At 45.1% G+C, this 24656-nt stretch overlaps 1 protein-coding gene across 1 annotated transcript in view; it reads left to right on the top strand.

The window, feature by feature from the left end:
* Positions 1–24656, top strand: part of LOC104028676 (neuronal acetylcholine receptor subunit alpha-7-like) — a 62271-nt gene that overhangs the window by 13035 nt on the left and 24580 nt on the right. Inside the window, exon 2 of the mRNA XM_075726653.1 lies at positions 6609–6748. Within this exon, the coding sequence (XP_075582768.1) occupies positions 6609–6748 (140 nt within the window). The remainder of the gene's footprint in view (positions 1–6608; positions 6749–24656) is intronic.

The raw sequence follows: 24656 nt of genomic DNA, 5'->3' as shown, positions 1-24656 counted from the left end.
TATTACATAACAAATTATAACAATACCTCTCAATAATGACACCGTTTTGCAAAAAAGGCCAGAACTCCACTCAGTTTCTTTTAGGAAACAGTTAAACAAACAAACAAAAAAACCCAGAGGGATTGTGGCAAAGTAACAATTTATAGAGGAAAAATGACATAGATGTGGTGAAAGTACCTGTAGAAGGTACAAGGGGAGTGAATGAATACCACAACCTCAATATCACTACAGTTCAGGACCTTTTATGAAGTAGCAGGGGACAAAATATTTAAAAACAACAATGTGATGGACCAGGAATATGCTGTTGATTTTAACTTACTGTGCTCTGCAAAGAGGTTGTATATGCAAACTAGGATTCTAGGAACTGGTTTTGAGAAGGGAAGAAAGAAAAGGCATGCTTTGTAATTCAGAGACCTGTTAGCATGCGTATGTGTAAATATAAAGTGATATGGGAAGAATATGATACTTGGTCTGAAAACCGTTGGTCCTGTAGGTACCAGTAACTCCCATAATCTTGTATGAATAAAGTAATAACTTGTGTGTATGGCTCAGGCCTCTGCCAAAAGAAATGAGCAACAGCTAGAAAATATTCAGCTAGCAGCTGGCCCAACAAAAAGTTCAAAGATTATGAAAATAAAACCAAGGAACACTATGAACCGGAGGTAGAGTGGTCAATAAATACAGGTACTGTGGCTGCAAAACCTCTTGGCAATCCATGTCTTTCCACCTACCCTCTTGTTAATATTTCATTATTTATTCTTTACTGTGTACAGCAAGCCATTATGTGGCTCACACCAGGGATACTCTGTCATGGAGCTGACTACTTTTGGAGCAAACCTGGGGAACTGGCAAGCACTGGACTCTTGCCTTGTAGCTCAGGGAGCTCTGCAGGCAAAGCAGAGCAGGAGGATCAACCAGCCAAGACCAGGCATGACAACACAGCTTCTAGGAAAGGAGGGAACATTTGCCTTCTGGGGGATGGCATACGGATAGTCTGGCCAGAGCTAGCTGCAATTTTTGACAGCCATTCCTCCCAGACAACACTGATAGCCTCCAGCCCCAACAAACACTTGTGCAGATCTGAACCCAAACCCACAGAAGAAACAAGGAGTATTATGGTGGCACAGTGGGGAGGATGGGATGACACTCAAGCATGGATGAGGCAATCCATGTCCAGAGGATTACACATGGACAGAGAAAGTGGAAGAAGCTTCTTGTTAGCCCGCAGCCATATGCCTAGAGTCCTATGTCTCTTCAACAGGCCAAGCAAAATTGTAAAGGAAAGAATCAATGGAACCAGTGAAACCATACACAGCACACAAGGAAGGAGGAAGGGCTTTGCTAGTTTTAGTCAGATTTCTTTTCTTCTTTTCCTTTTCCTTTTCCTTTTCCTTTTCCTTTTCCTTTTCCTTTTCCTTTTTCTCTTTCTTTTATCTCTTTTTCTTGTTATTTTTATGTTATGTTATTTATTTATTTTTCTCCTCTTTCTTTTTAATTTTTTTCCTACCCAGAGGTTTGGATTATTTATTTTATTTTTAACTTTGCAGCCAGAGCAGATACCTGACCTACACCAAGATCAGAATGTCTTAGACCACCATAAAACATGCAGGCCAGTTGAGGCAGCTCTCCTTGCCATTGCTGGCAATAGGACATGATGAGTTCAATTTGAGCTTGGGCATGCACAGCTGCTGACTTGGAGATGACATCAGCCAGTACCAGCTTGATCTAATTTAACTGCAGTGTCTCAGAGAATTCAAACCCCTTTATAGATACCATGAAGGCCCACAGTCAGTATAAGACACCATCTGTGCAAGCCTCATCAGAGGTGCCTCTTTCCCTCTAGCTATGAACCCACACTTTGTCCAAATACATGCATGCAGTTATTAACTTGCTTCTAAGCTTCCTCTGAGGAGGTCTCTGCAATTTTTTTTTTAATATACAGTTAGCCCATTTATCAGTCCTAGTCTCTTGGCCTAACCTGTCTGGAACAGGTTAATTAAACGCAGAAATCTGCATTTAATAAAGAAGATGAAACCTCACATTCAGACCATGCGTGTGGAAGGGAAGACAGAGCTGAGACTGTAAGCTAATAGCAAGATGACTTGCTTTATTTCCTGCTGAAATAATTCAAGGCAAGCATGTTTAGGGGAAAAAAAGGAGGCAAAGGACAGTTTTTCAAATACATTTCAGAAATAAGCTCATAGGGGAGCTGCTATCTTCTGTTTTCTTGCTACAGGTTCTTCCTTCACATCACAGCACTCCTTGATCCAGCACAGAGGATACAGCACAGTACCACCCTACCTGAGGAGTTCCCTGCTTTTACAATAATGCATTTGGAGGGACCCACATTTTCTTGTATCTCCTTTTAGAGGATGCAGTAGCATTCTGCAACAGAGAAATAGCTCCTAGACAGGTTACCTTGCTGTGCAATTCTCAGCAGTTCCATCCTAGAAAGAAAGATGAAATTCAACTACAGCATGTATTCTGAAGAAATTGGTAGCAGCTTATAGGTCACGTTGATCAATCAGTGGGCTTCTTGCAGACTTCTTTGCACATGCAGAAGCATGGGAGGAGATTCGGAGAGATATTTAAGATTTGAATGTAGTCCATGAATACACCTTTTGTCCATAGAGCTCTTCACAAAACCACCAGGGGATTGGTTGCCTTGTGCCTCCCTGTTGCATGCAAACTCCAGGAGCAGTTTAGGAAACCATTTCACATTATTCAGAGAGTAAAGCTTGAAGGACAACTTCATCCTTGATCTAGTAACTTCATGTATCCTTTGTACTGAGGACCCCAGAGCTGGACCCAGCACTCCAGGTGTGTCTCACCACTGCTGAGTAGAGAGGAAGGATAAACTTTCTTGACCTACTGGTAAGGCTCTCCTTGGTGCAGCTCAGGATGCTAGTAGCCTTTGCTGCAAGGGTACATTGCTGATTGTGGTCAACTTGGTATCTATAAGGATGCCCAGGGCTTTTCTGCCAACCTGCTCTCCAGCCAGTGGGCCCCCAGCCTACCCTGGTGCCTGGGGTTACTCCTCCTCAGGTGCAGAACTTTGCACTTCCTTTCATTGAAATTCATGAGGTTCCTGTCAGCCATTTCTCCATTTTTTTGAGGTCCCTCTGAATGGCAGCAAAAACATGTGCTGTATCAGCCATTCCTCCCAGTTTTGTATCATCTGAAGACTTGCTGAGGGTACATACTGTCCCAACATTCCTAACAATGTTAAACAGCATTGGCCCCAGTATCCACCCTTGGAGTACTCCAACACTGTCTGGCCTTCAGATGGACTTTGTGCTGCTGACTACAACCCTCTGACCCTGATTGTTCAGCCATTTTTCAGTCCACCTCACTATTCACTTACCTAACCTGTAACACATAGACAAATGTCTATGAGGATGTTCTCGTAGATGGTGTCAAAAGTCTTGCTGAACTTGAGATAAACATCATACAGTGCACTTCCCTCAAATTTTGAGATTGTGTATTTTCCTACTGCCTCAAAGATAATTCAGAAACAAGGGGAGCACTGTCTGAGGCAGTGTGATGTAAGAAGCTCTCTGTTGCTCAGAGATCCTTTATCTAGAAAGCATCATGCCCTTTGCCAGTTACTTGTACTTCCCTGTAACGTACATATGCAAGTCAGTCAGGCATTGCTTTTGGGAGACTGACCTGGCAACCTTAAAAACTGACATCTAGCTTCCAGCCTAGTTTAAAAGATGAAACAGTGCCACTGCTTTTGGTTATATTTGTGTGACTGAGGGGTAAGCAGCGGTACAGCTTTCATGCCTCCTGAGAGATCCAGGCTTCCCCATCACCAGCAAACACTCCATTTAGCACACAGAAATGTAGTGTCACAATACATTAGCACAAGCATTAGAGGGGAAAAAAGCAGAAATCTCTCCGGAGTATGAAACATAAAGTATTTGAAGATTACAATTTAAAGAAAAAGTCTATGAAAATACGAGTCTGACTTGTCACCCACCTCAGTTCCTTCTCCAAAGGAGCTGTAGCAGAGAGATGGCAGTGTGTTTAAACTAGCCAGGTCTTTGTGGTACCAAAAGCTACCATGGCTATCTGCCAGGACACCCCAAAAGCTCCACTGCTTCTGAATCTATGTAATTTAGTAAGCAAAACTATGCAACACACAAACTTGTGGTCACTAATGCCAACTCAGCAGGCTAAGAAGAGATCAGCTAAGGCTATGTTAACAATTTCAGATACAAGAGGTCACAAAATAATAGATCACATTACAGAGGGAAGAGTTGAAGAAAGGGTGGAAAACCAGGTACAAAATTGCACTACTGGGCTACTTCAGCTCACGAAGTTTAACAGGGGAAGGTGCCTGGCTTCAGCATGGTTGGAGCACACAGTACAAAGACAGCTTCCCAAAGCACACAGCAAAGGGTTATGCTCAGAGGCCTCCACGTCAGACCTCCCTTGGAGGGACTGCTTTAATGCACCATGACAACGATGGTTCCAGGACACTCTAGCAGTCTAGCTGACTTCCAGAGACTGGTGAAGGGCACTTTTCTCTTGTAAAAGCTGAGGCAGACACTTTAAAATGAAGGTTAAAGGCAAATATTACGTAAGTACTCAAGATGAGAACAATAGTGCAGGCAGTCATTTCTTCCCTAAAGCACAGGAACATGATGGAGTGGTGGGGGGTGGGTGGGTAGGTGAGTGAAAGGATAGCAAATTTCCTCAAAGCACAGACCCTCTTTCCATAGAGCAATGTGTAATGATTTTCCCTGGTTTCCTTGCCACAGAAGGATCTTACAAGGGAGTCAGGGTCTGCTGAGGCATTGGAAAACAACTATTATGGCCTTAACAGAGGACCTAAATCACTGCCTTGCAGGGAAGCTTACTTAAGCTGCTGAAGGAGAGGTATTGTGGACAGAGCTTGTCTTTGCCAGTGGTGAAAACATAGCATCCAATACTGATGTGTTAGCAAGGGCTATTGGAGCAGTGCTTAACAGCATCTCCTCCTCTGGATCCCCATGCTCGCGTAATGTATTACGCAAGAGCAGGGAGGGCCCATGAAGATGATGTGTTGGTGTAACTTACCAACATAAAAAAAACCACTCTTCCTCCTTGTTTACCAGGCACTGCCATACTGGAAAGCCACAAAGCTCCTTTTAGTATCAGGAAAACTGAAGAGAACACAAATTAAACAGACCTATAAACTGTTTATAAATTAAATTTATTATTAACTTGAAAAGGCATGGCTGCTAGAGAGCAGCTTGTTCCAGGCTTGCAAGGTTTGCTGAGCACAGTAAGAGTCTGGGGAAGGCAGAACTGGTTGATACAGTTTGTTTGCATTATCAAAAACATATTTTTCATAACCACTGTGAGAGGAGTCCTGGTCTTAATGTGCAGAGCTCTGCTCAAGAGTTAAAAAAAGTCACACACAGAGACCAGGAGCAGCAGTGGATAAAAAATGCTTCAGTCCAAAGTAATAATAGAGTGCAGATTCCCTGCCAGGGATTGGATATCTACAGTTCAGGGAATATGCACTCATGCTGACAGGACTGGTTTGGCCTCAGGGAACTTGCAGCCCATGACCTTCACTCTGTTAGATGCAGCTCTTGGGTAGAGTTCAGGCTGAGCACCAGCCTGAGCACCATCACCTACACTGTTTTGGGGGACCCAAGTCCTGGGCATTGTGTCTCAGCAAAGTGCTCACCTTCTCATGGGAAGAGACCCAAGCCATCACTGCTACTCTGCCCTGTTCATGGTTGTTGTGGCAAGGAAGCCTGGACATGCAGGTTAAATGGATACTCTCCACACCAACCCCAAAGCTAGGGAACAGGGGCATCTTGCAATTTAAGTGTAGACTGAAATTCTGCTAGTCTTTGATATGCTCAGTTCTTTGCATGACAGCTTCTGTGTTGAGGCTGTTCCCAGTGGAAGCTGAGTTAAGCATGTAACACCAGAAATTCAGTATCATTATGCATACCCTGTCAAATACTCTCGCCTTCATACCACCACCTCATTAGATGCCAACAAAGTGTGCTGCCATCAGAAGGAAAAAAGGCAAGGGAATTAACCCAAAGCCTGGAAAGTCTGCCACATAAAACTGAAGAGAGTATGAAGAAGGCTTGTCACTGTTTCCTGAGCACAAAAAAGGGTCTGATACATTAGCTCGAAGAAATACGAATACCTGTTACTCATGCTGGGTAAACAAGCAAAACGTCCAAGTAATACCAGCACTGGCTTATAGCAGCCAGTCTCTAGGAAATAAGAACAAGCGAAAAACTGACTGCCTTCCAGGAAGCTGTCTGGTGGTTTTGGACCCACATCTCCACTGACCATTAGCAGGAGGGGCACCAAGGGAGGGGGACATTTACTCAGGGTCCCAAAGCCTGTTCTGTAGTTTCTGAGTGTTAGAAATGAGTTAGAGTGTTAGTAGTTAATTTTTTTTAGGACGTCATCAGTCATGTATACAGGAAAGCTGTGTCTGTCACACCCATGTGCAGAATTTTGGGGATCTTTTTGGGAACTGCTTTCAAATTACAAACCTATTAAGAGGGGTTTTTCAACAAAACAGACAAACAATGGGGACAGTGTGATCAGCCCGAATAACAGATGCCTTCTTTCTTTTCCCCTAGTCTCTCAGCAGGGTGAAAGCCAGAGACGCTTGTACAGAGAACTCCTAAGAAACTACAATCGTCTTGAACGACCGGTAGTGAATGACTCCCAACCCCTCGTAGTTGAGCTCCAGCTTTCTTTGCTGCAGATAATTGATGTGGTAAGTTACTTGCTGTTCTGTTCTCCATGGCACCTGTTCAGCACAACAAAACTGATGTCACATGTAGGGACTGTACTTTTCCTTTTAATCAGGCTGTCAGAGGTGAAAGCAGACTGTCTTTGGTTAAGCATTCTCCCTAAATGCTGGAGTACATGCTTTGACACTTTGGAGGAGTGAATATGCTCCTAAAAGCACAGCCATCTCTGATAAAACATGAGCTGCAAGGAGATTAATTATGCAGGTTTTTCCATTTGTTTTAAACAGAAAAAAGAATTCAATGAATTAGAAGCCATGTGTTACTACAAATTATTAATGATACATTCTTCTCAGAGCCATGTGGGATGCAATAACTGAAGACCATGTGCAGCATTCAAAGGTAGCATCACTGCACTTACACTTTTTCATTAGACGTTATAATGGCATTGGCCTCTTCTCCCATCATGTCTTCACTATGCACTGCAGTTGAAAGACCCTGCCTTGAGATGAGGTTAGAAATGTATAAAAGCAAAATCTGGAGGCACAGCACTCTAATTGTATTGACTGCAACATGCTTTTTCACAATCAGAGATTTGACCCATGGAAAATTTTAACATAAGAATCCAAATCTCTTTTTTCATCATGAAGGGGATTCTGTATGATTAACCATGATATATATAGAAAATGTCTTTAATCTACATGGAAAAAACAAGCCAGGAGAACAATTTTGACCACCTTCACCCTGTCAACACAATAAACAGCTGAACACGTTAGTGCCTCTTTCCTCATCCTACCCTTTCCATAGTCAGTATTATGGGCTGGTTTCCAATACACCATCACTGTCATGGTAGGAACAAGAAATAGAGAGATATGCAAACCTTTGTGCAGTTGCAAACCAACTTGACAGAAACCTCAAATATTTAAACTTTTTAAAGCTTTCACAATCTTTCTGAAAATGCATAGGGCACCAGGTGCTCTCCCTGGAGGGGTAAGCAGGACTCTGAAAGTCTAGCCCTGCAGCATCATGCCATACAAGTGGCAGGTCCAGCCAGTTGTGGTGTTCTTGGAGGCAGGCAGCAGCCTTTCAGGCAGGGTAAGCAGCTTTCTGTTCTGAAATGTTAGCAACTGCATTGAGCTGGAAGAGAGAGGAGATCGGTACTCTCAGCTAAAGTCACTCATTCACGGCAGGAGCTTACAGTCCTCTTCATGAACAAAAGAGCAGAGAAATCCTCCAGCTAATTTCAAGTAAATTTCAGCAAGCAATTCCAGGTTTAGCAGAGGTGTCTTAGCTCCAAAGATCTTGCTTCAGCCCTTCTTTTTCTGATGGTATTTACTTGCAGTAATTTGAAGTTTGGGGGTGGTAAAGGGGACTTTTTAGCCTTAGGGCTGTGACCATACATTTTCAAAATCAGTCAGGAGGAGTTACATAAAACCTTTTTTCAGTTGGGTTTCACATTCATGTGTGAAACCCATCCTTTCAGGAAATCAGCATTTCTTTAAGCACTTTGTCTACTTTATGTCAATGTCCATTACAACAAATTTAATTTCAGTCTTCCCTTTTGATTGTCCAAAATAGGAAAGAGGTATTCTAAATGGTCATACATACCACAAACAAAGCTTTGCTTTCCTCTGTCTCTGCACACATTACAGATGCTAGAAGTTAATCAGCTCAGAGCATTAATGACTTGTCCCAGGCTCATGGTCTTGCAAACTGCACTCATGTTTTTTTAAAAAACATCCAGAGTCACCTGAAGTGTTTATCTTGCATAATGTAAAAAGGTGCCCGTGTCCTCTGGGGAGGGACAGAAAATCCCTTGGCAGTCAAGTCCCTATACTAGAAGAGTCACTGTGGCATCAACAAGTGGCTAAACCAACCAGCCTGAAAATCCACAAAACACTGCTCCCATGGGTCCCTAAATAAGGAATATATCAGCACCAAGCAGGCCATGACCATGGACACAGCCCCTTGGCCTCCATGGCTGGCTGGACTGACTGCAGCATCTGGATGCTCCAGCTGCTGAAGAAAATGTTTAAAAGGAGGGTCATGATAGCCACAGTGAGGTAAAGATTATCAGGCAAGGTACAAAGGAGAGGTAACCTCTATTAGCTGACACACCACAAGGCAAACCAAGCAGGCGTCTCCCTGTTCACTCAGATGGGAGGCTGGGGGTTAGCAGACTCTGCCTCCTTGGCTGCCCTGCCTGGCAAAATTCAAAGCAACTGGTGGACAGTTGCTCCTCGCTTGGGGAAGTGGATAGACAGCATGACATTCTTGGCAATGGTGTATGCCCTAACAAAGCACAAAGCGGCTCTTTACAAGGACTTGTGTGTCCAGCATGCTCCATTACCATGCACCAGAGCAGGGTGCTAGACAAAGTCCCAACCTGAGGGGACTTCCTGCACCATGCTCCCTAGGGAGGAAACAAGGACTCCGTGCTCAGGGCAGTATGGTGTGCCAAGGTATACAACAGTACTGCTGGACACACTGGGATGATTTGCAAGCAGTCACTGCAATGGATGTGAGACAGTGGACCCTGGACTGGCTTCCCTGTGGGAGAAAACAACGAGAAGAAGATGAAAACAAGTCTCCTGTTCTATTGCTGCATGGAAGGAAGAAGGGGTCTGCCACTGATACTTACAGAAACTCACTCCTTACCCTTGCCAAGACCTGGCATTACATCTAATGCACTTCTACCTAGGACAGATTCCATGACATGCCTCCATAAATCTGTTTCCTAGACATACTGTATTATAACATAATGAAATCTAATTACATCTTCTGCAGCCAGCCTGCTGAGAACAGCACTGATGACAATCTAGATTCGTTTTGCTACATAGAGAGGAAGGACAACTCTGAGGTCCCGGTGGTTTGCCAGATAGTAGTGACAAGTGACTTTACTTAAAATCTCACCTCCTCACATCCATTCAAAGAAAATTTCAAAGCATGTCTACCTTGGATTAGGTTTTCTGCTCCTATCAGCATGTTTTTGCCTGCACAGGATCTGTGTGGTTTTTAACGTTCAAAGCTGTCCATTGTACTCAAAGCCAGGAAGAACATGTTCTCTGCTTGTCACAGCTGTGGTAGACAAATGCAAGTGAAGGACTTCTTGTCATTAGGGTGAGGACTATTTCAAAAATTGTATTAATTCACAACTGCAGCCAAGACAGGTCTCTTACATCCAGGAATCAAATGAGCAGAAAGAGGGACAGTTACACCCCCTTTTTAGCAGCAGGGCTCAGTTCAGTTTGCCTTGTCCTCTACGTGTAAGGAAAACTTCATGCTAAGCTGTCTCATGTGGATGCAGTTTCTGAGGGTCACTTTTGCTTGCACTGCCCTTCACCTTCACTGGAAGAAGCCAGGCACTCCCTGTGCATCAACAGGACATTTGGCTGGTGATCTCTCCCACAGAGCACTGTCAGGCCCTGCCAGGCCCTGCCAAGCCCTGCCAGCCCAAGCAAGTGTAGACCATATCCAAGAGTACCTGGAACAAGAATTCTCTTCTTATTTTGTCTAAAAGGCCAGCCAATTGGTCAGGCTAGAGCAATTAAGAAATGAAGCATGACATTTTTCACAGCAGAGGAAATGCAAGCATTTTTCCCTTGGCTTAATGTGATAGGAGCCTGCTAGGTACAAACCGTTTGTCATCATGAATGATGGTTTTCATTGCTCCTGTTGGCATTTGCAGGGGACATTCTCTGAAGGGGTCTACATCCTTTATGTGGAAGTGCTGGTGAGGTATTTTAAAAAAAAGTAGTCTTTATCTTCCAGCTTGCTTTCTGCTAGTCATACTATTTACCATTATCTTTGGGTCAGTGCATCAGTACCACTGCAACAATAGCCTCACTGCACTTGGTGGTCCAAAGGACAAGCTTGTTTTATTAGCTTTCTAGGATGCATGTTTCCTCAAACTGCAAGTTTAAATGTACAAAGACAAAAAGAAACCAAGCAGTCAACCAGCAGAAGAATATGAAGAAGAAAACTGTGTCCAGACCAGAAATGTATCACGTTTTTTAAAAACCCTCTAAATGAAGAGCCTAATTTTAAGAAGAGTGCTACGAGGTGGCTGCACAATGCTGCGGAGATAATAAATGCCTCAAATTCCTCTTCCAAAAGCAAATAAACCTCTGAGGTTTCCAGTAACTACTGCATTATTGACTTTCAGAGGCTGTACACTGCTGAGCACACTAATTAGCCTCATGCAAGGAGAGCCTAGCTGCCACGCTGTCCCTGACAATGTTGGCTTCTGCAGAGCCGCTCCAATGGTCTGGCTGTTTGTCTCCCTGTGTACAACAAAGTCCCATAGTACTTTTCTCCTCCACAATCACCCTTACAGTTGCCACTGACCCAGAAAACCACCCTAGCAGCTGACAGGTTGCCAGAGTATGTAATGCCACATGGTTGGTCAGGTGCTCCTGTGGACACTTCCTGCTGTTTCAGAGGGCATGGCACCTAGAAAAAGGGACTGCGAGTGTCCAGTGGGAAGCAACAAAAATACCAAAAGCCCCCCAATAACTCCTGCATCATTTTGCATTCTAGAAGCCAAAAAATACATCATCATTTTACTGTATTTTGGGCCGCAAAACCCAAGTAAATGCTATATCTGGAATATTTAGTATGTACTGTCTTGGTTTGATCAAATGGTGTGTAAAGTGATTGTACATCCTAGGGATTGCAGGATCATCCCAAACTTGATCACTGGCTTGCAATCTTAAACTGCAGATCTTGTTGCTGCAGTGTGTCAAAGCTCTTGACAAGTTTGGAAAGCAACAAGGCAAGGTAGTAGAAGAGCTTAGTGGGGCAACAAAGAACAAAGATTCAGGTTTTCTCCTGAAAACTGCATCTGTGCCTTGTTGTGCAGGGAAACCAAGGGAAAAGATCTGCACATATTTTCCCTGAGCGCTCAGATGCAGTCATTACCACCGTAAATGGCATACTAGATTAGCAGCATAACAGTTCTTATCTCCGCTACCAGGAACTTATCAAACTGTTGGGGTCAAGCTTTAGCTTGCACTGGTTTTCACCTAAATCAGAGACTGCAGCCCTGAAGGCAGGGCCTTTTTTTTGATTTTGGGTTGTTTGGGGTTTTTTTTTTTGAGGAAGTGTTTGGTGAGAGAACAACTTGCAAATGCAGACATCTCTTCACATCAGAGATGCCCTCATCAGCCTGCTCAGTTCCTGGGTACTCTGCTCCTCAATTAGCAGGACACTTGAACTCAGTCCCCAAGAGCTGGTGTGCAACAAGCTCTTTGCTGGAGAGTTCTCCATTTGAGTGAGAATTGCCAAAGCTAGAGTCTGCCTGTCAGTAGACTGTCTGCCATAAGGTGAAGGTGAGAAGGCAGGAGGAAGGTGACGTCCAGCCCTATGGTACTTTCTGTCTGACACAGCCCTCATAGTGTCAGTTTCTTCACATAATCTCTGTCAGATCTGAATGCCTTCAGCAGCTGATTTCCTTGCTTTTAAGTACTTTTGTTTCATAAGCTGCAAGATAGAGAAGGGCCTTGTTAAACCCCGCCAACTTGTGAAAACCACTCTGCTTTCTCATCTGAAAAATTGCTTATTCGTTCTGGCAAGCATTAATGTAGCACAGGCACTGTTTCCCTCTTTGCGAGGTGTGGCTGGAGGCAGGAGGTGCCACAGGTCTGCAAGACAACCAGTGCTGGCAGTGGTTCTGCCAGTGGGACAGAGGAGAGTGGCCCCTGGTGCTGCTCTGGGGGCAAGCCAGGCCATCATCCTCCTAACCATTCCATCTTCTAGGACAGAGGCTTTCTAGGGCTGGTTCTGCAGGTGAATTGAATGGCCAGAAAGTTCAAGGGTTACATTTCTAGCTCTAATTCTCCTTTCCCTTCCTAAACTCACTTTACATCAGCTAGGTCATGCCCTCCAACCCTTCATCCCAGCACCGCTGCATGTTCAAATCTCTGTACTGGGTGTTATGTAGCAAACAGATCAAGAGACAAGTGATTCAAGGAAGCAAATATAAATATGCCAGTACACAAAAGCACCTGTTCACATATTATTCCGAATATAGTATCAATATTCACTAGATGAAACCATAATCCTGATAGTACACCTTGTACAAATCCTTTATGGATAGATAACTTCAACAATGCAAGCTTGACCACTCAAGACTGAAACACAGAGTATATGAAAGAGAGAGAAGTAATAAGGAAAGGATTATGAAGCAGGTGTTCTGAATTTTATTTAATTACAAAGCATTGATAAGTGCTAGAGAGAGAAACTGACTCTTTCAACCCTTCTAGAGTAAAGCATCTTTCTTTCTCCTCTCCTAGTAATGCCTTTGCATTTATTTGTGGGCTTCCTGCATAGTCTTTGTGAGCTATGTTTAGTCTGTTTCTCCTTGTATAGACCTACTCTACCAAACCATATCTTTCCAGAAAGTTTTTTCTCCACCAGAAATTTCAGTCTCATCTTTCAACAGCAAATTCAGTGAGACCAGAGCAGTGAGACTGATGCAAAATGGTGTGACTGAGAAGAAAAACAGACTGGACATAATTATAAAAGCTGAAAATCAGTAATTAGTGATCATGAATAGTGGTCATTAAAATTTGAGGCAGAAAAATTACAGAACGGTTGCTAGACCAACAGATTCATTAAAGTTAAATCCCAAACTCTCTCTCCTAGTCATAAAGCTCACTTACTGTGACCAATTTTGAACTCTGGGAAGAAAAGTTACATAAATGGCCTCTTCATTAACATGGAAGGAGTTTGAAAAGTGGGAAAGGCAGGGCTAATTGAGCCATGAATTAGTATTTTGGCTGCCTTCTAAGTGTCAGGCATTATCAAAGTGTCAGTTTCACTAAACCAATTAAACACACAACACGTGAGTTTGCTAGCAAAATGAAGTTAGGCACCATGGCTATTATGGCTTCCTGTCTAATACGACTTTGTGCACACACTTGCATGAAGCGTTGTGATGAAGCCTTAATTACCTGAATTTTATGTGCAGCTTTTTTTCATTGGTTTCTGCCTAGCTCAGGCCAAGTGGTGGAGGGGGCTCACTTAGTGAGTGGCAATTCAATAGGTTGTTTTCTCTTGGCATGGTTCCCCAAGCCGTACTTTGTGGCTGTGGCCCTAACAAAAGAATGGCTGAATTCCTTCTGCAGTTTTCAGTAGTGGTCATCCAGCTTGGGCATTTCACAATAACTAAGCAATTTTCTGCCTGCCTGGTGGAAAGGCTGTACTATGCCATTTGAAGATGTGGGAATTTAGATCTAGAGCCCATGGGTATTCCTTAGTCTTGGGTAACTAATTTCAACCATCAAGGATTTTTAAGAGACTTTAGTACTTTTACATCAACTCCCCAAGGTGCACAGGAGCAAAGGTTATTTAAAGTGAGATTTTCCTGATTATCAGTCTGGAACTTAATAGCAGTGGCAAGGAAAGAAAGTCATCCTTTGGAGAAGCACTCAGCTACTTGAAATGGAAAACATTTTCCACATGTCCTTCCAGGAAAGACAACAAGGTCCCCAGAAATCAGAGACTCTGGCCATGCCTCACTTTGCCAGGGGACTGTGGAAGCTGGCATGGGCCAGGGGCAGTGCACATGGTCACGTTTCTAAAGCCACCAGCTGCAATAAAGCAGTTAAACCAAAGCTGTTGGGGTATTTTAGTATTAGTTTCTCAGTGTTTGGGAGGTTAGTATTGTAACACTGTGTTCTCTGAGTGTAACTCCTGAGAGACAGTGACTTCAGCTCCTCAGTAAAAACCTTTCCCCCCATTTTCCATCCCTGATCACAGGCTTTAAGAGCTCACTTGAGTTTTGGAACAGGTCTACGTCCCCTTACTTTGCTGTGCTGTCACAATAGTGTGCAAATACAGGAAGAAAAAGTAAAGGCAGCCTTGCAGATAGCCTGAGTTTGAGTCTCTGATAAGTACTCAGGGTTGGCCTATTTGGGACTTTTCTCAACCCTCCTCCCACTGCTTTCCCTGTGATTTCAAATGCTGAAAAAGGCAATGAATAATGAATACCTTGGAGTAACGATTCATGTCTAGTCCTGTTTATTGAAACACGTGCCAACTGTGCACAAAACACACAGAGGGCTATTTCAGGATGAGGTATCCACCCTGGAGAATATACAAACCACCTACATGCTATGTGTGGATGACTTGGGATTTTAATGGAGGACTGACTGCTTTTGGATGGTGACATAACATCCTTTCCCCCAGGAACCAAGCATGTATATCAGTTCATTATATGAGGCCCTCTGACCCAGCTCGTGGGGTTGCCATGGGAAGCATCTGTGAAACAGTGGGACAAAGCTGGTGGCTTCACTCTCCTCAGGACCCTGTAGCAGTGTGGGGACAGGGAGTCCCTGGAATTTGCAGGTCTTTGCTGAAGGGCAAACAGTCTCAAAACCAGTGCTGGAGTCTATAACATGACACACTTCACAGCAGTCCTGATCTTCAGGCACTGCTGAGAAGCTGCATCTTGGAAAAATAAAAGTAGTTTCCTAAGGCAGGTACCCACAGCCCTCGGCTGTAGTTGGAGGTCATGTCACATGTGCAGGGCAAGAACAAGCCTGCCTTTTTTCACTGCAGCAGCAGTATAAATTGGAATATGTGGGCAAAAAGGCAGGTAAGGCACAAATCTGTAGGCTTGAGAGACTCCCATTCACCAGTTGTGTGAGTGAGTGGGAGGGCTGCCTCCTCTGACGCCCTGGTTGGCAGCAGAAAATGACATTTCTTCCTTTGTTCCTTCCTCCTGCTTTCACCTTTGGGGAATGCACAGGTTCAGTACTTCCTGCAGTGGCTTTTGCATCTGGGCCTTTGCATTTAACATTCATACCAAAGCAACTGGGTGGTCTCTGACATATGGGGAGCCCAGACCTTCACAAGGAACACTTTTCACAGACTTTGTTGGCCATGCATTATGTTTCCTGAGGAACATGGCTGGCATCCCTGCGTTTGCGGGCTCTTCCCGCACAGCCTCTGTTTGAACACTGTGTCCCTCCCAATACAGGATTCTCTTAAACTCTCCGCTCTCACCACAAGTGATTGCTCCTGTCTCCAGGAGTTTGCAAGGGGAGGAGTGTGATCTGACAGCGGCCAGACCCTCCAACATGTAAAGTTCCTGCTGTGAAAGCAAGTGTGCAAAGGGCTGCTGTAAGCAGCCAATAGGGTTGCAATGATACTCCCTCCAGAATTCTCTTCTGGGGAGGACAACGCTGTGGGTGGTTAGAGGCAGTGGGAGTAGGCAGCCTCATGCTGCTTACCCAGTGCAAAGACCAAAGGCAGATTGCGCTGCTTGCCAACAGTGAAGGGACACGTGCCTCTCTGAGACAGGAGAGGGACCAAGAAAGGCATCACCTCAAGGAGCAGCCAGTTACAACAGATGGGAATGTGGTTCAGCCTTAGGTGAAAAACACTTATGAGACATCACCTTCAGCCATTCATAGGAGAAAAGACCCAAGCAACAAAATGAGAACAGCAGGAGAGCATGGGTGTTCAGCTATGAGCTCTTAAGTATAGCCCCCTTGGCTTCACAACACTGGCCTGGCCACATCTCCATCCTGATGGGCAAAGAAATGCTCAGCAGGCGTTGGTGGATGCTTGTTCACCCTTTGTTATTCCAGTGTATTTTTGTATCTCTCTGTTGTGGTTTAGCCCCAGCCAGCAACTAAGCAACACGCAGCTGCTCGCTCACTCCCCCTACCCCAATGGGATGGGGAAGAGAATCAGAGGAGTAAGAGTGAGAAACACTCCTGGGTTGAGATAAGAACAGTTTAATAATTGAAATAAAGTAAAATAGTAATGATAATAATAACAATATAATAATGATAATAATAATAATTTACAAAGCAAGTGATGCACAATGCAATTGCTCATCACCCGCCGACCGATACCCAGACAGTTCCCAAGCAGCGATCGCTGCTCCCCGGCAACCACACCCCCCCCCCCCCAGTTTATATACTGAGCATGACGTCATATGGTATGGAATAGCCCTTTGGTCAGTTTGGATCAACTATTCTGGCTGTGCCCCCTCCCAGTTTCTTGTGCGCCTGGCAGAGCATGGGAAGCTGAAAAGTCCTTGACTGGCATAAGCAACAACTAAAACATCAGCATGTTATCAACATTCTTCTCCTACTAAATCGAAAACACAGCACTATGCCAGCTACTAGGAGGAAAATTAACTCTATCCCAGCTGAAACCAGGACACTCTCCCCAACCATTCACCTGGACTCTGGGCCATCCCCTCTGATTCCCATCTTCCTCCTGAGGGTGCTTTTTAATAAGACCTCTGAAATATAAAGGCTGTCCAGTGATGCTTACTGAACGTTGCCAAGGCAACCCTTGTTTTCCTCAAACCGTCTGGTTTTGTGGGACTTCAACCATACAATGCATTTAAGCTGAGTTTTAGTTAATCAGCTGAAGGTTGTGGGCAGATGGGTGTTTCAGCAATGGAAAGGACTGCCTGCTGCAGTTGTAGACTGACTGTACAAGCATCTGAAAGCCTCACAAATTCCTTTTGATACTCTTGATCAAAATCCTGTGCAGAGACTAATGTCTCTGCTAGCAAAACTTTCCAAGCCTCCATGTCAATGTCTCCATGTCTCTTGACCATATCCCTCCTCCTACTAAGGCACAAACACAGGGTAAAAAAAAAAAAGAAAAAAAAGAAAAAAAAAAGAAAGAAATTAACCAAAGTAGCCACATATGGCCTTTGGTGACCTCTGAGAGTTACCTGTTCAATTTGGGACTTTTCTGATCAGTGTCTTGCAATAAATCAATGGCTGATTCAACTCCCAGTTCTGTGGCTCTGTGAGGGCAATGATTAATGATACTTGTTAGTCACCTGTTAACAAGTGTTTTGCTGCAGAGATGACATGTTACCATATGATGTGACTACTGAACCAGGAAGGGCTTTGGGATTTTTGTCCATGTGCTGTGACTGAGGTAATTATGTGGCTGAGGGCAGTTACATTTTATCTAGATATTGGCCTGGCAAGGGAGAATCTACTGACAGGCAGTGGTGCAAAAAGCAGCCAGACCTACAGACATTGTAAGCTTTGGATTGAGAGCAGGGAAAAGCAAACCAAACTAAAATATTCAGATGTTGCAGGATGTGCACCAGAAGAAACCAGACTAACTCTGTCACTCTCCATGGGTCAAAGGTGGCTGTAGGAATAAGCAGATATCCAGGGCAGAGGATTAACTGGGGTCAGGCCGGAGATAGAAAGGGGAGAAAGTGACCTAGATAAAGACAGGAAGGATTTAAAGGACAACGGTTGCACTAGCTAGTGACCACAGCATTAGCTTTTCCAGCATTTCTGAATACCAGAAGCAAACTGATTTGTCTGAGCTGAACATTTTCAGCCCAGAGGAACTGTCAGGGGAGTGCTGGAAAATCATCTCCAGGGGCTAGTCATCTGCAGCCTCACCTGGGATCTTAGCAGGGCTGTTTTGATTACTTTGCTGCAGGGAGAGCTGGGAGCTAAGAGCCTGTCAAACATGGAGGGAAGGTCATCTCCAAGGCTGATATTGCCAAGAGAGACAGAAACCTTGCACAAGAAAAGCAGTGTGATGGAATATTCAAGTTTTCTTCTGGGAGGAAAGGTGTCTCACAACTAACCTTAAATCCCTCCACACAAACTAATGACACACAGTGAAGGAAGCACCTCCAGCACTTCCCAAGCTCAAGAATTAGCTTTTACTTAGGCAAAGCAGCACTGGCCAGTGACCTCCTGGGACAGAGTAAGGCACACACACTCTCATGGTTGTCTGTAAGTATCTTTGTAACAGACAAATATGGTCCCTCCTGTGGCCAGGTATCTCAGAGATACACACAGTCCACAGGTCGTGATGAAGACAGCAGGAGCTGTGATTCTTCCACAGTTCTGGAATGGCAAGGCAACCAGCCCCCTCCGAAAGCCAAACTATTTCCTTACACAATGCAAATCTACATGGCACAGTAAACCACCACACCTGCAAAGATGGGAAGCTCCATAAACACCTCTGTCCTTAAAAGCCTCTTGCTCTAACAGGGGATGGATTCAGGCTCTAGAGTCCCACAGCCCTCACCTTCTAGGCAGCCCCAGCATGTAGTCTTCCCCTGGTCATGGTCCTCAGGGTCCTTCTCTAGAAGGGGCTTAGCAAGAGACTTACACCTGGATAAATGCCTGCCCAGTGTAAGGTGACCTTTGCTGCTCCTGCAAACCAGGCACTTCTGGAAAACTCAGATCCTTGTTTGGAAAAGGATTTCTGTTTCATCCTGCAATAAGAAGGACCCATCAGGCTGCATCTGTTGATCAGTGCTGAATACAGAAATAACATTTTCTGTGTTTTGCTGTCCATAAAGCCAAACACCCTTTGAAAGCTCAGCAGCCTGAAGGCAGGGATGAGAATAGACTCTGAATGGCCATAAAAACATCCTGAAGTGACATTTTTTTTCCCCTAAGGCTGAGAGAGATGTAAGCAGCCCAAAGCCCTGGTTTGACTTTGTGCTCTTGCTGACTGCTGTTATCAAAAGGCAAGACAAGGAAGACTATGCACGGCATGGTTATGCTGTAGATAAACCTTGGGGAATTCTAATAGACAAGCTTTCCTTTGACTGCAAAACAAATGGAAGAAGCAGGACAAACATGGTGAGCACAGTGGCCTTGTGAAAGGAGGCTGTCGTGGTTTAGCCCCAGCCAGCAACTAAGCATCATGCAGCTGCTTGCTCATGCTCCCCACCCAGTGGGATGGGGGAGATAATCAGAAGGGGGAAAATAAGAAAACTTGTGGGTTGAGATAAGAACAGTTTAATCATTGAAATAAAATAATAATAACAACAGCAACAACTACAACAGCAATGATAAAAGAATATACAAAATAACTGATGCACAGTGCAATTGCTCACCACACACTGACCAATGCCCAGCCAGTCCCCAAGCAGTGGCTCCTCCCCAGCTGGCCAACACCCCCCCATTTATACACTGAGCATGATGTCATATGGTATGGAATATCCTTTTTGCCAGTTTGGGTCAACTATCTTGGCTGTGCTCCCTCCCAGTTTCTTGTGCGTCTGGCAGAGCATGGGAAGCTGAAAAAATCCTTGACTAGTGTCAGTACTACTTAGCAACAACTAAAACCTCAGTGTGTTATCAACATTCTTCTTCCACTAAATCCAAAACACAGCACTATGCCAGCTACTAGGAAGAAAAATTAACTCTATCTCAGCTGAAACCAGGCCAGAGGCAAAGCACGCCCAAGGTAATAAATTTAACACTACCTGAAATACACGGCGGATGAATTGCTTGGAGTTAAAGCTGATTACTAAGATCATTGGCATCTGACTTTGAACAAGGAGCTCACAGAGGTGTAACAGGGGAGCAGGTAAGGGCAACAGACTGTTTTGTGAACTAGAGAAGTCAGCCTTAGATGTTTTCCTTTGCAGACTTGGAGTCTGTCAAGTATAAACTTACTATGTCAGGTAAAAGGGAGTTTCCTTGCAAATCCAGAGCCACACATAAAAGGCTTCTGACAGGAGGCATCTCCACAAGCAGGAAACCCATAGGCCTCCCAGATCTACACTGCATTTTAATGCATCCTCCTGCAGCTCTCAGGTAGCCAACAAAATGAGGAGGGTCCCCTCCTCCCCTTCCTTATAGGGTGCAATGTAGATGGGGAATACCCTTGATTTTGTGCAGGAAAGGAATCGCCTAACTGTTGCAGCCCACCTTTTTGGTCATGGTGTTCAGATTTCTTTAGCAGTATGCAGAAAGACTTTGCAAGGAGGACATGTGCAGCTTACAAGTATCAAGCAATTATTGATTGGTTAGCAAGAAAAAATATTGCTAGGGTTTAATGAGCAATTTGGACAATCTTCATGGTCAACATCCCTAGAAGACACCTGAGGAATCACTGGTGGCCAGGAAGGCATTAGTCAGATGAGGAAAGTCTAGCCTCTCAGGATCCCTGGGACACAGCCTCTGTATTGCTGGGTTGCTTTCATTTTCCAGGTCAGTTGACACAGATAGCTCTGATGACCCCACCAATTAGCAGCTCTGGGGTTTTTTTTCACTTTAAGAATTTTTACCTTTCCAAGGTGGTGTTTATCCTTTTGAATACTTCAGCATCTAAAAATGTGTCTCAACAAGTTTAGTGCTGTGTGAGATTTTTCTTATTTTTCTGCAGACTTTCTTGCAATTGCTTTAACAATTGCAACCAAGGGGACAAAGGGAGTTGCAGGTGAACAGGGCCTCTGGAGCCAAGTTGTGGTTTGCAGAGGGGCACATATTTTCTGCCACAATTTGGGGAGCAGCAGAAAGGTGAAAGGGAAATGTATGAACAGCATAACACAGAATCGTAGAATCATAGAATCGTTTAGGTTGTAAAAGACCTTTAAGATCATCCAGTCCAACCATTAACCTAACATTACCAAGTCCACCACTAAACCAATTAAGGGTAGAGTAGCAATTTCGTGTTTCCTTGCTTGGTGGCTGGATTATTCATAATGAAAGTAAAATGTAGGAATCATTAAGATTGGATAGGATCTCTAAGATCATCAGTCCAACCATCAACCCAACACCACCATGTCCACTAAACCATGTCCCAAAGTGCCACATCTACCTGTTTTTTGAACACTTCCAGGGATGGTGACTCCACCACCTCTCTGGGCAGCCCATTCCAATGCTTCACTACCCTTCCTGTGAAGAAGTATTTCCTAATATCCAATCTAAACCTCCCCTGATGCAGCTTGAGCCCATTTCCTCTCATCCTATTGCTAACTACTTGGGAGGAGAGACCAACAGCCACCTCACTACAACCTCCTTTCAGGTAGTTGTAGAGAGCGATAAGGTCACCCCTCAGCCTCCTCTTCTCTAGGCTAAACAGTCCCAGCTCCCTCAGCCGCTCCTCATAAGACCTGTGCTCCAGACCCTTCACCAGCTTCCTTGCCCTTCTCTGGACACACTCCAGCACTTTGGTGTCCTTCTTGTATTGAGGGGCCTGAAACTGGACACGGTATTCCAGGTGCGGCCTCACCTGTGCCGAGGACAGGGGGACAATCACCTCCCTGCTCCTGCTGGCCACACTATTCCTGATACAAGCCAGGATGCTATTGGCCTTCTTGGCCACCTGGGCACACTGCTGGCTCATGTTCAGCTGCCTGTCAACCAGCTCCCCCAGGTCCTTTTCAGCCAGGCAGCTTTCCAGCCACTCTTCCCCAAGCCTGTAGTGCTGCATGGGGTTGTTGTGACTGAAGTGCAGGACCTGGCATTTGGTCTTGTTGAACCTCATCCAGTTGGCCTCAGCCCATCAGTCCAGCCTGTCCAGATCCCTCTGCAGGGCCATCCTACCCTCCATCTTATCTACACTCCCACCCAGCTTGGTGTCATCTGCAAACTTACTGAGGGCGCACTCAATTCCCTCATCCAGATCATCGATAAAGATATTAAACAAGGCTGGCCCCAAAACAGAGCCCTGGGGAACACTGCTCATGACCAGTCGCCAACTGGACTTAACTCCATTCCTCACAACTCTCTGGGTGTGGCCACCCAGCCAGTTTTTTATCCAGCAAAGACTATGCCCATCCAAGCCATGAGCCACCAGCTTCCTAAGGAGAATGCTGTGGGACACTGTGTCAAAGGCTTTACTGAAGTCCAGGTAGATGACATCCACAGCCTTTCCTTCATCCACCAGGTGGGTCACCAGGTCATAAAAGGAGATCAGGTTGGTCAAGCAGGACCTGCCTTTCATGAACCCATGCTGGCTGGGCCCGATCCCCTGGTTGGCCTGCACATGCCTGTTGAGCGCACTCAATATGAACCATTCCATAATCTTTCCTGGCACCGAGGTCAGGATGGCAGGCCTGTAGTTCCCCAGATCCTCCTTCTGGCCCTTTTTGTAGATGGGCGTCACATTGACAAGCCTCGTGATATAAAATCCCAGCTGATTTTTGTGTGACATCTCCCAGCAGCAAAAGCAGTTTAGGCAGATCTCAAGGGGACTCAAGAGGAGCAGAAGAGGAGGTAGTGTGATAGACAGTTTTGTATGGAGGACTATGGCAAAGGCCTGTTTCATGCCTGAAGTTTGCTTTTGCTGGGGACAGAAGTGTGACTGCAGAGGATAACTCTGCCCACAGTGCCAAAACAATCAGGAATTCTCTGGATAAATGATGTCTCCCTTTCTAGGTTGGGGTGTTTCTGCAGTTCCAACAACCCAACCAAGTGAGAGAAGAGGAAATCATGACACAGACAAAGGTTCAGCAGTACCAGTATCCTGTGTGCTGGGGAATCAGTAATTAGGAGGCTTCTCCAGGCAGTTCTGCTTCATGCATTAGCAGTCTGAAATTGCAATGCCTCCCACCCCAAACACTCCAGACAAGTATATGCACTTCTTTGGGCATGAACACACACAGAGACAGATGAATAGGTAGCTTAACAATCTGGAGGAGCTGGGCACTGGCACCATGTGGTTATCATCATGAGCCTGGGAAGAAACTTGATCAGGAGAGAGCCTGGACCCATGGGTAGGCAGTGGAGATTCTCCTTAGAAATTTGCTAGGCCAACACATCATCTTGCATCTTGGTGACACTCCTTGTCTAGCTGTTCTCACAGCATACTTGCCATGAGTGGTTGTATCCTGTTGGTGCGCCCACATTCCCACACCTCTGTGTTGTACCCTGAGGTTTGATCACTGCAGTCCAGCAATGATGGGCTGCAGCTCACAGAATTTGCTGCAGTTTCACAGCAGCTTTGTCTGATGCTAAAACAATCTCTGTCCTCAGAGATCTCCTTATCTTCCTTGTGATGTAGCTAATCTCTGGTCTCTGCATGAGTTCTTTCTTTCGCCTTGGCTATGGAAGAATGGGAAGAAAACAATCAAACAAAAATTTTGCCTCTAATTGAAGAAGAGTAATTTTTCAGGGTCCCAAATCATAGTTTATTTCAACTTGTCTATAGGAAGAGGAGTCAAGTCAATGCACAATGGGGTGGCAATCTGGGAGAAAAGAGGTTGAAGGTATTTCCACTTTGCTGTGGACAAGTGAGTCACCTGGGCCAGGACATAGCTGTGCCTTCCAAGATATGCCCAAGAGACCTGAGCTGAATCAGAGCAGGAAACTGTTGCTTGCTGGTATGCTTCTTGGCCAAGAACGTAGTTTTCTTGGAGAGCAGCTGCACTGGACAGGCCTGCCCCCAGCTACAGCATCAAAACCAAACTTCAGGACACACCACAGTCAAAGCTGGAGTGCTCTCTGGAGAGGTAAGTGTTGAATAGAGGTGATGGTCTGAGGGGAAAGAAACACCTTCCTGTGGTGTGGACACAGCTGGGCATATGGTGAGCCAGCCCCACTGAGTACCCCAGCCTCAGCTCCTGGGAAGTGCAGGGCATGCCTGTGGTGGTATTTGGAGCTGTGCCAGGCAGGGGTGTGGATCTGAGTATCTGCACCACAGAAACTCTGCAGCCCTGCTTCTCCATCCCTGCTAAGGCAGTAGCACCACAGGGTCCTGCACCTGCAGGCTAACTGCAGCAAGCTGGGCACCCTGTGGCTCCCCAAACCACTTTGAGACCAGCTGGGTGAGGGCTTCTTTTTTTCTGTTGTGAGTCAGAGCTGCTTCCCCATGGCCTCTGCATGCAGGTTTCTGAACCTGCAGACTCCTGCTCTGTGCAGACGTGGCGTGAACTCCTTCTCAGGCAGCATTGTTGTCATTTAGCCATGTGCTAGCTTTTTCCCAAGGCCAGCCCTTCCTTCCCTTTCAGCCTGAGCTAAGCTACATAACGCCAAGACTCTGAAGGAACAGCACTTCCAGCACCATTTCAACATTGCTTTGCAGTAGCAGCAAATACAACATAAAATCCCTCCAACTACTGCATGCTGTGTGATACTGGAAATCATCTTGTTTTGACCAAATAGCTAGAAGGAAAAACTTGTGCTTTTGGTAAGCAGTGTTTGTCACCAGCAAAATAAGAGCAACTATCTATCATTT

The sequence above is a fragment of the Pelecanus crispus genome, chromosome Z, assembly GCF_030463565.1.
Source record: "Pelecanus crispus isolate bPelCri1 chromosome Z, bPelCri1.pri, whole genome shotgun sequence".
Taxonomy (NCBI): Eukaryota; Metazoa; Chordata; class Aves; order Pelecaniformes; family Pelecanidae; genus Pelecanus; species Pelecanus crispus.
This window is presented reverse-complemented; position numbering and strand designations above follow the sequence as displayed.